A 13,982-nucleotide genomic window follows, 5' to 3' on the forward strand; every position below is an offset into this window, starting at 1 on the left:
GGCACTCATTGGCTGCCAATGACAGTGCCAGACGTCTAATCCATTTTGACTGAGGGAGGAGCCCTCCTAGTCAAATTGATTGGATGTCTAGTGCAGTCAATGGCACTGAAACATGAGAATACAGTAGACAGCCAGACCTCCCAATTTAAATGAATTGGATGTCTATCATTGTCAGTGACAGGCAATGAGTTAATTATAATTAAAAAAAATAAGTATCAAAATACACAATAATGATTGAATATAAATAATAATAAAGTTATAATCACGACCTGATATCGAATTTCGTGTTATGGAGGTAACTAGGGTTGTTCCGATCATGTTTTTTTGCTCCCGATCCGATCCCGATCGTTTTAGTTTGAGTATCTGCCTATTCCGATATTTCCCGATCTGATTGCTTTTTTTTTTGCTCCCGATTAAATTCCAATCATTCCCGATAATTTGTCCCGATCATATACATTATGGCAATGCATTAAGAAAAAAATGAATAAAACTCGGACGAATATATACATTCAACATACAGTACATAAGTACTGTATTTGTTTATTATGACAATAAATCCTCAAGATGGCATTTACATTATTAACATTCTTTATGTGAGAGGCATCCACGGATAGAAAGACTTGTGACTTTGTATATTGTGACTAAATATTGCCATCTAGTGTATTTGTTGAGCTTTCAGTAAATGATACTGTAGCCATGCCTAAATGCATGATGGGAAGTGGAACCATGACTGTGCGTAGTGCTACCAATTGATATATCTTCTCTGCGTTTGGGAATTACATAAGGTGTTAAGAAAAAGATCAATTGCTACCTTGCTTCCCCACATTGCTTCCCATGATATTTCTAATCGTAGGAAGAGGGATTGTAAGGCTTTAGTCAATTAAAAAAAGGCTCCAAAGGCTGCCAAAATTCACTCTACTCATTTTACGCTGCCTTTTATCTCTCTATATAGGTAAAACAGCGCAATTACAGATTGAGCGCGACAATGCGTGAGTGGGTCGTGCAGCGCATGCATTAATTGTGTTAAATATTTTAACGTGATACATTTTGAAAAAAAATTAATTACCAGCCGTAATCGGGATAAATTTGATAACCCTACCTTAAGCCTAAACTAAAGACTCTGGATGAGTGTAACATATTATGTCTGTAACGTTAAATACAATTAGAAAACGATTTAATTTGAAAAAATATATATATTAAAAAAAGGCATGGCCGACATTTTTTTGCCGATTCCGATACTTTGAAAATGACGTGATCGGACCCGATCGATCGATCAAGACATCTCTAGAGGTAACACTTGTATACATAATATTGGTTGCCTACGTGACCCAAAATATGATTTCTACATATGCAGAGTATGAATGCCAGGTCTTTATGGGTTAATTTTTTGGGATAATTACACAAAACGATGGATTAACTCATGCACCTCGATCATTTGATCACTGCCAGCCCCAGATCGTCATAATGGATAGGGCATCTATCGCCCTCATTGGCAGCCAAAAAATTCATTTTGAAGTAACATCAAAACCGTGAAAACACTAGGAAGGTTGATGTGTTTCGTTAATTTGAGTGTTTTAGTGGTAATATACCAACGTTACTGTGCAGTCATTGTATAAACAGTCCATTTCGAGATCAACCCTAGTCACCGTCAATGGCAGCCAAGGGGTTAATTCATACCTGGAGCTGTTGAGAGCACCATGTCCAGAGTACATGCGTCCAGAAGGTGGACGATGGGATGAGTCCTGATTTGTGTCTGGAATGTTGATCTTCCGAATGACCTTCCCCGAGGTGGGCCTAGCTTGCCTCCGCAGAGCCGTCACCTGACCACACACATGGAGGATGCTTGAGCGCATCATGTCAAAAAAAAAAAAAAGAAAAAAAGAAGTGCGCCACCTCGAGGTTAAAACCAACCTCCTCAGTCTTCCTCCTAAGGATAAGTTCCTGTTGCCTCTTCTGGGCCTCCAGCAGCTTCAGTTGGTGCTTAGGAATGACAGAAAAAAGTGACACCCATCCATAAATGGTTTACCACAGAGAGAGAACAACGACCTCAGGGCAACCACCTCTTGTTTCCGCTGGTCCTTCTTTAAAGAGGCAATCTCTCTGTTTCGGCGGGATTCGTTCAGGCGGTTCTTCTCCTGCTGCTCCTTCATCTGCTTCATGAGGCGAACCTAACAATACACAACAACACGAAAGACACACAGAAAGAGAAAAGGCATGAAATATACCCATACAATTGTACCTCTAACTTATACATTAAGAAGACATGGCTACTTTTTCCAGTGTGACCATTCATTCAAATTAGACAAATTATTTTTAACTAGCAGATGCTACAGAGATTAACCATTTTGTTCCACTATATGTAAAGGTTTCAGCAAATAAATGTTACCTTCGTCTTCTTCATTTCGGCCACATCCATCTGGAGTTTGCGTAGCTGCTTCTCATACTGGGACTGGTTCTTAAGCAGGCGGGCGTGCTCCTTCTGTGCTGACTGCAACTTCTGCAACTCCTTGTTCATCACGCTTAGCTTCCTCTCGTATTCTGTCTTGATTTTTCGGGCTTTGTCATCAGAGCCACTCTCCACAGAGTCTGAAGAACACTCATAGTTAGGAGTGGGAAGTAGCACAGATTTTTTATCAGTCAAAAAAAGGACCAATACTTCGAGTACAGAGGGTGAGTACTTTTTCCACCTGTGCAGTTCTGATAAAACAAAAGCTTACTCATGTTCTGGAGGACCCGGTCCCGCTCCAACTGGGTGTCCCTGATCTTGCACTGCAGCATCAGCAGCTTTTGCTCATACTGCTGCTTGAGCGTATGCAGGCGACGCTGGCTGTTCTCCAGCTCGTCAATCAGCTTCTGTTTTATGGCGATCTCGCATGTGATGTTGGCCAGGTCTGCCTGGAAGTTCTCTACGAAAGACCAATTGAGATTTAGGCATGTGGGGATCTGACCCAGTCATAAGGATAACATGGAGAGTGTAGCCGCTGTAAGTGTGCCAAAATGTTTTCATGCCAATATACTAGGCATATACTAGATGGGGCAGCTGGCAGAATTATAGTAGAGGACAAACTATTAAACTTCCTCGTCATTAAAATGAGAACTCTGGGCCATGATGATATAGTCCTGTTGGCCACAAGCTATTTCAGCTCTGAGTGGATGGAGTCTCCAAGAATCTCTTGTTTGAGCTGTGCCATTCCACCACGCAACACTGCGTCTCATACCAAGGGCCACAGAAAGACTTAAACAATATTAAAGAATGTTTGAGGTTACTAAACGAATATGGGGAAAACATACCACGCTTTGTTTTATATTACCAGGATGAGCTACTGCCTATTGGCTACCATCATATTGACGTTTCTTCACTACTGGGGCGGCTACAACATGACAGTGGTTAAAAAAGCAGTAGTCATCTGCCGGAAGATCGAGACAACCCAGACCAGATTCTGCTCCTTTCAGGCAACTGCGGAGTGTACGGACTTGGCTGATATGTATGTTCCGGGGCTATGGGCAGCTGGGACATTTATTGCACGATATGCACGATAATATTGGTTATTTTATCGAGGGATGTGGCTCAACCTCTGTTTTCTTGGTAGGGGATTACAATGCAGACAGCTCTGATGGGAATTCTAATTTTGCAAAACTCTTGCTACAGTTCTGCAATGATAACAGCCTGCTTATCTCCAGTAAACTGTTATTCGCCTCAAACGGCTTCACGTACATCAGTGACGTGTGGCATACTGTATCTTGGCTTGATCACTGCGTATCGACGGCAGGTGCTCATGTTTCGGTGATGAGTATAAAAATTTGCTACGATATAGAAACGTCTGATCATATTCTGTTAGTAATGTGTGTCAATGTGGAGAAAATACCAATGATAAGTGCAGATGAAAACAGAGCCACTTTTAGTAAACTTAACTGGTCAACTTTAACGAATGACATCATCGGCAAGTCCCCCTTAAAAACAGGCATTTGGTTAGAATCTGTGATATTACCTAAGGAAGCTCTACTATGTTGCGATGTAAATTGCAAAAACAAACAGCACCACAAAGATTTGTGCATCCTGTAAGTTTTAATCATTAAATGTCTCTACGATTCTGGTAAAACCTTTTATAATAATGATAAGCAAACTCATCATGCCAAGCCTGGGTGAAATTCTAATGTGGCTGCACTTCACTAAACAGCTAGGCAAGCCTTCAAAGAAAGGGCAGTGTCAGGCAGAGTTGGACGTGGGGTTCTATTTGAGAATAAAAAGTGCAGGAATGCAAGGTTTAAGCTTGCTGTACGTTTTATTAGTAGGAATGAGGCCAATATGAGGGCAAACTATCTTGCTGGCTAACTTGGTAATCATTGATAGTGTGACTTTTGGAAAGAGGTAAAAATATTGAATAATTGTAAAGCTCCCTTGCCTTTTAATATCAAAGGAGTATTGTGGCTCGATTAACATCGCGGAATTATGGACAAAAGCACTCCTACGAGCTGTTTAACTGTATTAAGAGTGATACATTCAAACCTGATAATGGTGATGTCAGTGGGATTTTAGTTATAACTCCAGATGAAATCCACAAAGCTATTATTGATCTAGAAATAGTAAGGATGGTGGCATCAATTGTATCACAGCTGAGCATTTAAATTTTAAAACATGCCAGTCAGAAGCTAATCCCTCTTCTTGCCTTGTGTTTTTATGGTTTCCTTAAGCATTTTACCTGACTCTATGATGGCATTACAACTTCTGCCCATCATAAAAGACAAGGTTGGTAAAATCAACAGTAAAGATAATTACAGACCAGTTGCCCTGGCCAGTGTGCTCTCTGAAGTTCTAGAGACAGTCATACTGGGTTGAATAGCTACAGTTATTTCCACAAGCGATAATCAATTCGGGTTTAAAAGGAAATATGGAACCGACGTGTATATTTGCTTTGAACGAACTATTATTTAAGTATCTAAGCCCAAAACAATGTTTTTATGCTTCCTCGACTCATTGAAAGCATTTGAATGGACCAATCATATCAAACATTTTCTTATGTTGACACAAAAGGGGGTGCCCAAATATATTACCCGTATTCTAGTCTTCTGGTATGCAAATTAACTTGTTCGCATAAAATGGGGTGGCTCAATGTCTGCTTGCTTCAAAGTTAGTAATGGTGTGAGACAGGAGGAATTCTCTCACCATATTTGTTCAATGTTTTAATGGACAACTTATCCAGCCGTCTCAATAAGTGTAACAGTGGTTGTGTTGTAGGAGGCACCGTCATTAACCGTCTTATGTACGCGGATGATATGGTGGTGCTCTCTCCATGCAGTGCTGGCTTGCAGGAGTTGCTCTCAATATGTTCCCAATTTGGTGACCCTTTTGAAATCAAATATGACGCAGGGAAAAGTAGCATTGTGATTGTACGTTCTAAAGAAGATAGGGCGGCTACATTCCCTCACTTTTTTTTGGGCAAAATAGCTTTGAATATTTGAAATGAAGCTAAATAACTCGCCCACTCCATATCTGAAGACTTGTCAGATGACAGGGATATTTTTCGTCAATGTTGTAAACTTCATGTACAGGCAAACATGCCTAAAAGAAGATTTTTTTATGTGGTCCCTCCACGTTAAAACCTCACTGTTTAGGGCACACTGCACACAGTTTTACACTGCTCCCCTGTGGTCAAGGTACACGGCTAAATCCATTCAGATGCCTACAATGATGCCCTGAGGCTGTTATTGGGTGTGCCTAGATGGTGCAGTGTCGGCTAAATGAGTCTGGAAATAATATTATAATGAATTTAATACAGCTTACAAAGAGCTTTAGATATAGTTCGAGCCTGTGGCACCATTGGCCGAAAAGCCTGTTTGTTGTGCACTGATAGCCAATGATTTCTTGATGTTCTGTTTTGTTTCTTTTTTTTCCCTTTCTAGTCACATTATTACTATGTTTCCATATGTACGGTATTCTTTTCTTTTGTTGGTGTGTGTGCTATGGACCCATTGTGAGATTCCTGAATAAAGATCTTATATACTGGACTGTCTCAGAAAATTAGAATACACAATATTCTAATTTTCTGAGACAGTCCTGTATATTGTTCTATGTAAAGGACGTCAGCCAAGGTCGGCCCCCCACATTTTTACCACGCCAAATCTGGTCCCCTTTGCAAAAAGTTTGGACACCCCTGCTTTAAATGGTGGATTAATGTACAGGACTGTCTCAGAAAATTAGAATATTGTGTATTCTAATTTTCTGAGACAGTCCAGTATACTGTAAGTCTGCAGAGAATTCATGAGACTAATCTCACCTTTCTCGTCCGACTCAGAGTCAGAATCATCTGAGCTGTCCTCAACCTCCATGTCCTCATCGTCCTCCTCCTCCTCATCATCTTCTCCTTCATCGTGCTCACTTCCATCCTGTTGCTCCTTTAAAGTTTAGAAAAAAAGAAAAAAATGCAATGAGTATGTACGATTTTGTGTTCATACGACTGTAAAAAATAGTAACGATCATCTCCTGAAGGTTTAATAAAGTAATGAATTCATGCAGAAGGCTGTTACTCAAATTTCATTGATTCAAATATTTTTTTGAGTATAATTCACTGTTCTGTATAGTACAGACCCTTTAAAATCACCCCATAGCTTTTTTCCCCCAGTAATTTTAGTATGTATTATACGCTCTCCAACTTTGTTGGTAATTATCCATGCTAAAAAGATAAAGCATGGTATTATCTGCAAGTAATTTATATTTCATTGAGTTTTTAAATTAAATACTTTTATATTTTATGGGATAAGTCACATTTCATGCGAGGGTTAAAATTTCCGAGCAAAATGAATTCATCATCACTCTCAAAAAATTTTAAAATCGGGGAAGTTGTACAGTATGTCATTAGGATCATGATTATTTTAGTTTACATAATATTATTTAATGTTCAGATTATTATTTAATGATGCCAGCTAATTGTAGCCCGACGCTTGAATTTAGTTTCTGCTTTTTTCTACTTTTCAAACAAATTTTTTTTTTTGTTTTTTTTTGTTTTGCGAACACGAACAGTTTCTGACGTGATTTTGTTACCAAATATTTTCTTAAAAGCTCTATACGTCATATGTAAAAATATTCAATAAGTGTGTTTGCTCGCATCTCACCATGTCGGCGTCGTCGCTGGCTCGCTCGCCGTTGTTTTCTTTATCACTGCTCTTTTCCTGCTCGTTGTCAGGAATGTCCTCCTTGCCCACGCTGAAAGATGGAAGCACACATTTGAAACCGTTTTGCGAGATAATAGCAACAAATAATGGAGGTATTATTATTATTATACCTGACTCAAAGAATTACACATCAAAGCCTTGTTATGAGCAGATAAGCAAGCTTTAGTTTCCACTATATATCACAGCAATGCTTCAGTTGTTAACACCAGACACACAACACATAGTATAAACACCTACTGGCCACAACATTTGATACACCTGTGACTGCCTTTGCAGTGGTAACGCTCAGTGTAGATGTGGGACTTTACTTATCACTGAGAAGGAAGTTATTGGTTTAAAAAAGATCTAAAATTGTGTAAGAAATGATGTTGTGTATCTATAATGGTCTGTATTAATCACGGAATAACGAGTGAGGTACTATAACAGCTATGTCAGCTGTAGGACAATGAGAGTAGTCCGAACCAAGGGCGTAGGTGTCACGTGCGCTCAAGTGCTAGCATATTGCCTGATATATCATCAGGCTTCCATCACAAAGTCAGCTCTGTCATGTACCACCATACTGCATCACACTCATGCATCACAAAGGTTTCCATCATAAGGACTGTGCACTCCTTAATATGTCACAAAGAACAACTGAGAACAGTATATAAGGCACAAACAAATAAGCATTCAGTGTCATGTTGTCAGCGTTCCAGCATACACTAGCATGCCAACTGTCCATTACCGCTTGACCTGATAGTTTTCTTTGCCTGTCAACATCAATAAAGTCCTGTGTCTGCGATACGCAACTGGTTCCTCCGTCCCCTTCAAGACAGTACGACCTGACCAACATGGAACCAGCGTATCAACCCTCTGTTCTGGACCGTCTTAAGCAAACGGAAAAGGAGGTCTTCCGGATGTCTGGTGACCTCGCATCGTTAATCCAGATTGGCCACGAACACCAGTAACAACTCCAGCACCAGCCTGTACCAACTTCAATGCATTTGCCGATGTATTGATCAAAGTGTTCGACCTGAGCTTTTCTGACTCCCAGACATCCCGCGCCCTCATGACCATCCGTCAAGGCAATCGTGAGTATTCGATTGATTTCCAAACCCCGGTGAGACACAGCGACGAACACGGAAGCCATGATCGACGCATTCTATCACAGCCTGGCGGACATGATCGACGCATTTATCACAGCCTGGCGCACTATATCAAAGATAACTCGTCGCCTATGAATTGCCCAGCGCCCTTGACGAAGCCATTGCCCTGCCCCACTGATCGCCTCTTTGTTGCTGATAAACTGACGGCTTGGTCTCAGCCCGTGTCTGTATCTGACTCTGAACCTGATCCTGTGCCATCGGTAGTTGAGTCCTCCACTGGAAAGGAGGAGATTGAGCCGATGCCCGCTCTAAGCCCATGCCTGTATCTGACTACGACTCTGAACCAGACCCTGGATTATTAGACCTTGGTGGGCTGAATTTTTGGGACTTTTGGAGTCGTCCCTTGAGAGGGCGGTTCTGTCACGTGCGCTCAACGTGCGCTCATGGGTTAGCATATTGCCTGATATTGCATCAGGCTTCCATCACCAAGTCTGTTCTGTCATGTGCCACCATATTGCATTATACTCATGCATCACAAAGGTTTCCATCATAAGGACTGTGCACGCCATAATATGTCACAAAGAACTGAGAACAGTATATAAGGCACAAACAAATAGCATTCAGTGTCATGTTGTCAGCATTCCAGCATACGCTAGCATGTCAACTGTCCATTATCGCTTGATCTGTTTGTTTCCTTTGCCTGTCAACATCAATAAAGTCCTGTGTCTGCGATACGGAACTGGTTCCTCCGTCCCCTTTACGACAGTAGGTTTGGGTAGGGACATAACACTACTAACTTTTAAGGATGCTAAAATTGTCCTTAGCCCACTTTTAAGCCACCTTATTTGTATTATATTTTGACTTCAGTTATATAGGTCGTTTAGATTGTCTTCCCATATGTTGTGAAGGGGATAGTTACTTTTCGCGCAGACACCGTATAACTGTTTGCATTAGTCTAACACATTCATTATAGTAAAGCATTTAACCACAGTTTAAGGAGACGTTACTCCATGCCCTTTGATAAAGTGGACCAGCTTATCAGCCCTCATCTGATAAGCAAAGGGAAAAGATGTCAGCGTCTCTTCGGTGGGGTCAGGACACCCCCGCTCTACCAAGGCAACAAGTTGATAGCTCGGCGCCTCATACGTCAAGGCATGCCGAACCCCCACCTCAGTTACCTTGGCAACCACGACCCAGCCACGAAAGATGACACACGAACTTGACCGCCCAAACCTGCCACAGAAGGATTATCCCAAGACAACACCCAGGCCGGCCTTCCGCCCGGCCCACTCCTCCACTTTTTTCAAAAGACTGAACATTTAGCTAACAACTGTCGCTTCTCGGGAACATTCTGATGTATCTGTTGTTTTGCGGACCCTGGATCCAGCATTGCCTCTCCGTCGTCTGTTTTGCCTTGCTTTTTGATGACTGTCGACGAATAAATTGTCAACCTGTTTTCGGTGAGCCTTCTTTAAAGTTTTGGAACTTGGAGTCAGTGCAAAGGGGTTAACACTAGAGTGAACGCGAGGTGTTGGGCTTTCCGGCCGAGTTAATGGGGCTGCGCCAGCGGGACGCCAACTGGTTCGGCTGTCGCCGTTCCGGCGGCTTGGCTGGGAAGTCAAATTCCTTCAGTTGTAAGAATATAATTGACCCTACCACTATTATGTGAATTATTTTCAATATGTTCAGATTAACACTTAACCCTTTTCACATGCTGAATATGCCGGTCCATTTCCCCCCCCTCAAACGCACGTTTGATTGGCTGATGACCTGCATTTATTTAAAATTAATGTATTTATTTTCTACATTATTTATGTAAAATATTTTTATTTGGTGCTTATGCAGACATTTTTTTCCCCAGATGATCATACAGTAATCATAATCGAGGTAAAAAGTTTTTGTACTTTGTTGAGTTTGGCTGTGCTTGTGGACACAAGGAGCAGTGTTTCACCTGAAGGAAGGCTCCATTTTTATTTATTTTTGTTATTCCCGAAGACATTTTTTCAGTTATACAGTATTTAATTAGACAATGCTGAGTGCTCTTAAGACAAATGTTTATTTTGTGCATTCCTGCATTGTATTTATTGTGTATGTTAATATAATTTAGGTTCACATATTGCAATTTAAATTTGTTAATAAAATCCAGGCATTTATTCTGAAAGTTTTCAAAATGTTTCTTTAGTAGTTTTGGAAAACAAAACAAAACTGAATTGAATGGTGTATCACCTGAATCGATACGCGTGGAAGTTAGTATAAATCAATACAGATTTATTATGCATTGATCATTTAGCTTATCAATTAATTAGGTTCATATTCGTGAGAAATGTAGCTTTGACCCCCGTTCACCCAATCTGTTTGGTCTTATTAATGTCCCGTCCCAAGCAAAAAAGTGTACATGCAGGTTATACAGTTATATCGTCCTAACCAATGTTTTTTTTTCCCCATCATATTTTTATTGTAGTAGTCCAAAGTCAATCAAAGTCTTTTTTTTTTTTTTTTTGGGACCAAACCTACGCCCTTGGTCAAAACATTAGCCAAACTTAGGTACACCAGAATATTCATTTCAATATGTTCAAGTTAAGACGCTAAATCATGCTTAAATCATGTATCGCATGTCTGTCAAACTCTCCCTAAGTGTGAATGTAAATTTTAATGGTTGGTTGTCTATAATGTGCCCTGCATTTGGCTGGCAACCAATCCAGACTCTAAAACATTCAGATTGTGTGAAAATCTAAAAATTTACAAACTTTCTAAGGCAAAAAAACATATACGGTATGTTGTAAATGAGTTCAAGGATATTAGGCATAAAATATGAAATAGGCAGGCGCAAAAAAAAAAAAAACAACAACAAAAAAAACCTCCTGTATTGTTAAACTAGGAGTACCTAATGTCATGTAATCTCACTAGATCGTTGGTAAAATATAGCATGTGAAACCATAAAAAGAAAAGTGGGATTATGCATTGCAAATGAAAAAAATAATTCAAGCCATCTTGGATAATTTTATTATCCAAAGCTAGTTAGCAAAGTAGTTTCAACGCCAATTTTACAGCTTAAGCAACAAACAAACAAAAATTGAAACTTTTTGAAAATAACTTTTCATGTGATGTGACGAACAATAAGAGTTGATGGTCAAACTCAAGGCAAGACTGAGGCTTGTGTTTCATGAAGAAGATGAAGATGAGTTTTGACATGAGGAGAATAAAAGGGGCAGCAGGAGGGTGGGAGCCAACAAACCTGACGACAACCTCCTCCTCCCTCCTGTCTCGCTCCTCCAAAAGCTGCTGGAGTCTTCAGGGGAGTGAGTAAAATGTTCAACGACAAGGAAAGAGATCAGGAGAACCAGGAAGAAAGGGAGTAAGAAAGAAAGCAAGCAAGCAGGGAAAAAAAAGAGAAAGAGAGAAAGTGAGAGAAAGAGACAGAGAAAGTCAGAATGAGAAAAATGATAAAGAAAAGAATAATTGAAGAAAGATCTTTTCATTCCTCAAATTCTTTTAGCACAACAACACAATCGCCAAACACCTTTGGTTAAAGCCATTAATATATTGATAGCTCAGTGCCAAAGCTACAGTATACTGCGTTTGTTCTTCCGTTTCCAGGAGTTACAATCAAAACAAGCTTCAGAGCGACTAGCGTACTACCTTGAATTAAGAATTTAATTTGTTCCGTAACATGCTTCTTGTAAGTCAAATGTATTTTACCCACTGGCCATATTGGCTAAAACTTTGACACATTATGGTTTTTTCGTAACCATTTGTGTAACATATCTACTTCAGATTGAGGTTTAATTGCATACATTCCCTTGTTGGAGTTTGACAGAGTAAACACTTCACAACTTGCTCCAAAATGGCTATTTTAAACCAAAACACAGGACATCCTGTTCAAATTCGGGCAGGGGAGCTTCAAGTTTTTAATTTTTTAATTCATAATGGACATGCCCAGCCAAGCTGGTCAACAGGTTACAAATCTTTTCAAACCGAGGATGGTACTGAATACTGATTTGAGTTTTCATATCCAGACAATCAATGTCTTATTACCTTTTCTTTTTCTTTTTCTCTCGCTTCTTGAGTTTCTCTAGATCCTTCTTGGCTATCTCGATGATGTCAGACGTCTCCTTTTCTGGGGCGGAGGAGGACGAGAAGGAGCCAGACCCACCATAGAAGGCCTGGCGGTTGGTGACGCGAGAGAGGTTCTTTCGCAGGCTCTCGTTGACCGCCTCACTCTCAAGAAGCTTGGCTCTGAGGACCAAATGTAGGGAAACGTTTTTAAGTGCAAAATTAATACAACATTCTCAATAATGTAAATCCTCGATGAGCTCAAGAAAAAAAAAATCTGGCCAATCTTAACAATCTAAACCTTAAACTAGTCACTCTCAGCTGTACTTCTTTGTTCAAAGATAAATGCTAACAGATAGTGTTAGGCCATTTTTGTGTTTACCTGAGGTCTTCAATTTCTTTGATATAACTTTGAATCATGTTGCCAATTTCCTCAGTGCCCCCTTCACCTGCATAAGGAAGAAATTCATTGATTAGAAATGTAACTGTACACTACAAATGCCGATTTGGTCCGCCCTGCTACTTCTAAGGAACCGATTTAGCTAATAAGTAGCTGGGTTGAAAGAGGACAGACACCTAAAAATGCAAATAGAAAGCATGCTGTGAAGTCAAATGGCCTGTAAGACTTTTTTTCGGGATGATTAAATAAGATAAGGTAAAGTGATATAAAAGTGGTTTTGAATCAGTTCGGCATATATTTAGAATTTAAGGAAAACTGTATGCATACCCGCTCTGGCGAGGGCCTGGTTGGCCTGGTCGCTAAGCAGCTGCGTGAGTCGTGCCCGCTGGGCGTCGATCGTCTCCTGCATGGCCTTCACCCGTACGCGCAGGTTGCCGTTTTCCGTCTGCAACATGGCATTCTCGTGGAACATGTCGCTAAAGCTCTCCACGCCGTCCTCGCCGGCCAAGCGTTTGCCCTGTGTAGGGAAGGATGGCAGTCAATATATTTTCAAGTCCTTTCAAAGGAACATATCAAGTAAAATTAATGTCATCTAGAGTGTCTGCTCAAACACCATGTAAGAAATAAAACAAATTTGAATTGATTAGTTGTATACGTAGGTCACATTAATGGTGTAAAATGATTTAAACTGATATAATATAGCTTCTTTTATTTTGCAGGTTTGATGCTTTCTCTAAAAGGTTGCTTTAAAAATTCTGTATCCAAACAAGGTGTGTAGACCTTTAATATAAACAGTATGCCTCCCCTCATCCTACTCACCGTTTTGTACTCCATGAGTTCCATTTGCAGCCTTGCTATCTCAGTCCTGAGCGCACTGATCTGCTGGCTGGCTTTGTCCTGGTTTACCACCACCTTATTCTTGATGTTCCGGGCGCGGTTGGCATACTTGAGCGTGTTAAGAGTCTCCATGAAGTCGCGGTCAGACGGGCTGATGCACGCAATCATTACTGTTTGGCTGAGACACACAAGGACACCTCTTTAGTGTGCTTTTATTACATAAGCAAAGTGCAAATCTGTCTTCACTGACCTGTTTCCTCCCAATGAGTCCTGCAGAAGTCGAGTCAATTTGGAGTCCCGGTAAGGCACGTGCGAGGACCGCTTACTACGGTCACCCAAAGCGCTAATCACGTTTCCCAGAGCCAGCTTTAAAATGTGAGAAACATTTAATAACCAACTCACCACTGTCTAATAAAGTAACTTACATGAGTGATGAA

The 13,982-nt window shown here is 40.5% G+C and overlaps 1 protein-coding gene across 6 annotated transcripts in view; it reads right to left on the reverse strand.

Annotated features, from left to right (window-relative positions):
* Positions 1-13,982, reverse strand: part of kif21a (kinesin family member 21A) — a 40,007-nt gene that overhangs the window by 10,993 nt on the left and 15,032 nt on the right. For 3 of the 6 annotated variants that reach the window (XM_057836964.1, XM_057836965.1, XM_057836968.1), the window contains 13 exons: positions 13,796-13,911; positions 13,528-13,723; positions 13,036-13,225; positions 12,691-12,757; positions 12,291-12,491; positions 11,491-11,544; positions 7,111-7,201; positions 6,276-6,393; positions 2,718-2,906; positions 2,387-2,586; positions 2,061-2,168; positions 1,912-1,980; positions 1,678-1,820 (listed from right to left, as the gene is read on the reverse strand). In XM_057836964.1, the coding sequence (XP_057692947.1) occupies positions 1,678-1,820; positions 1,912-1,980; positions 2,061-2,168; positions 2,387-2,586; positions 2,718-2,906; positions 6,276-6,393; positions 7,111-7,201; positions 11,491-11,544; positions 12,291-12,491; positions 12,691-12,757; positions 13,036-13,225; positions 13,528-13,723; positions 13,796-13,911 (1,742 nt within the window). The remainder of the gene's footprint in view (positions 1-1,677; positions 1,821-1,911; positions 1,981-2,060; positions 2,169-2,386; positions 2,587-2,717; positions 2,907-6,275; positions 6,394-7,110; positions 7,202-11,490; positions 11,545-12,290; positions 12,492-12,690; positions 12,758-13,035; positions 13,226-13,527; positions 13,724-13,795; positions 13,912-13,982) is intronic. The other 3 variants (XM_057836969.1, XM_057836967.1, XM_057836970.1) reach the window with 1 other exon arrangement.

The sequence above is a fragment of the Corythoichthys intestinalis genome, chromosome 5, assembly GCF_030265065.1.
Source record: "Corythoichthys intestinalis isolate RoL2023-P3 chromosome 5, ASM3026506v1, whole genome shotgun sequence".
Taxonomy (NCBI): Eukaryota; Metazoa; Chordata; class Actinopteri; order Syngnathiformes; family Syngnathidae; genus Corythoichthys; species Corythoichthys intestinalis.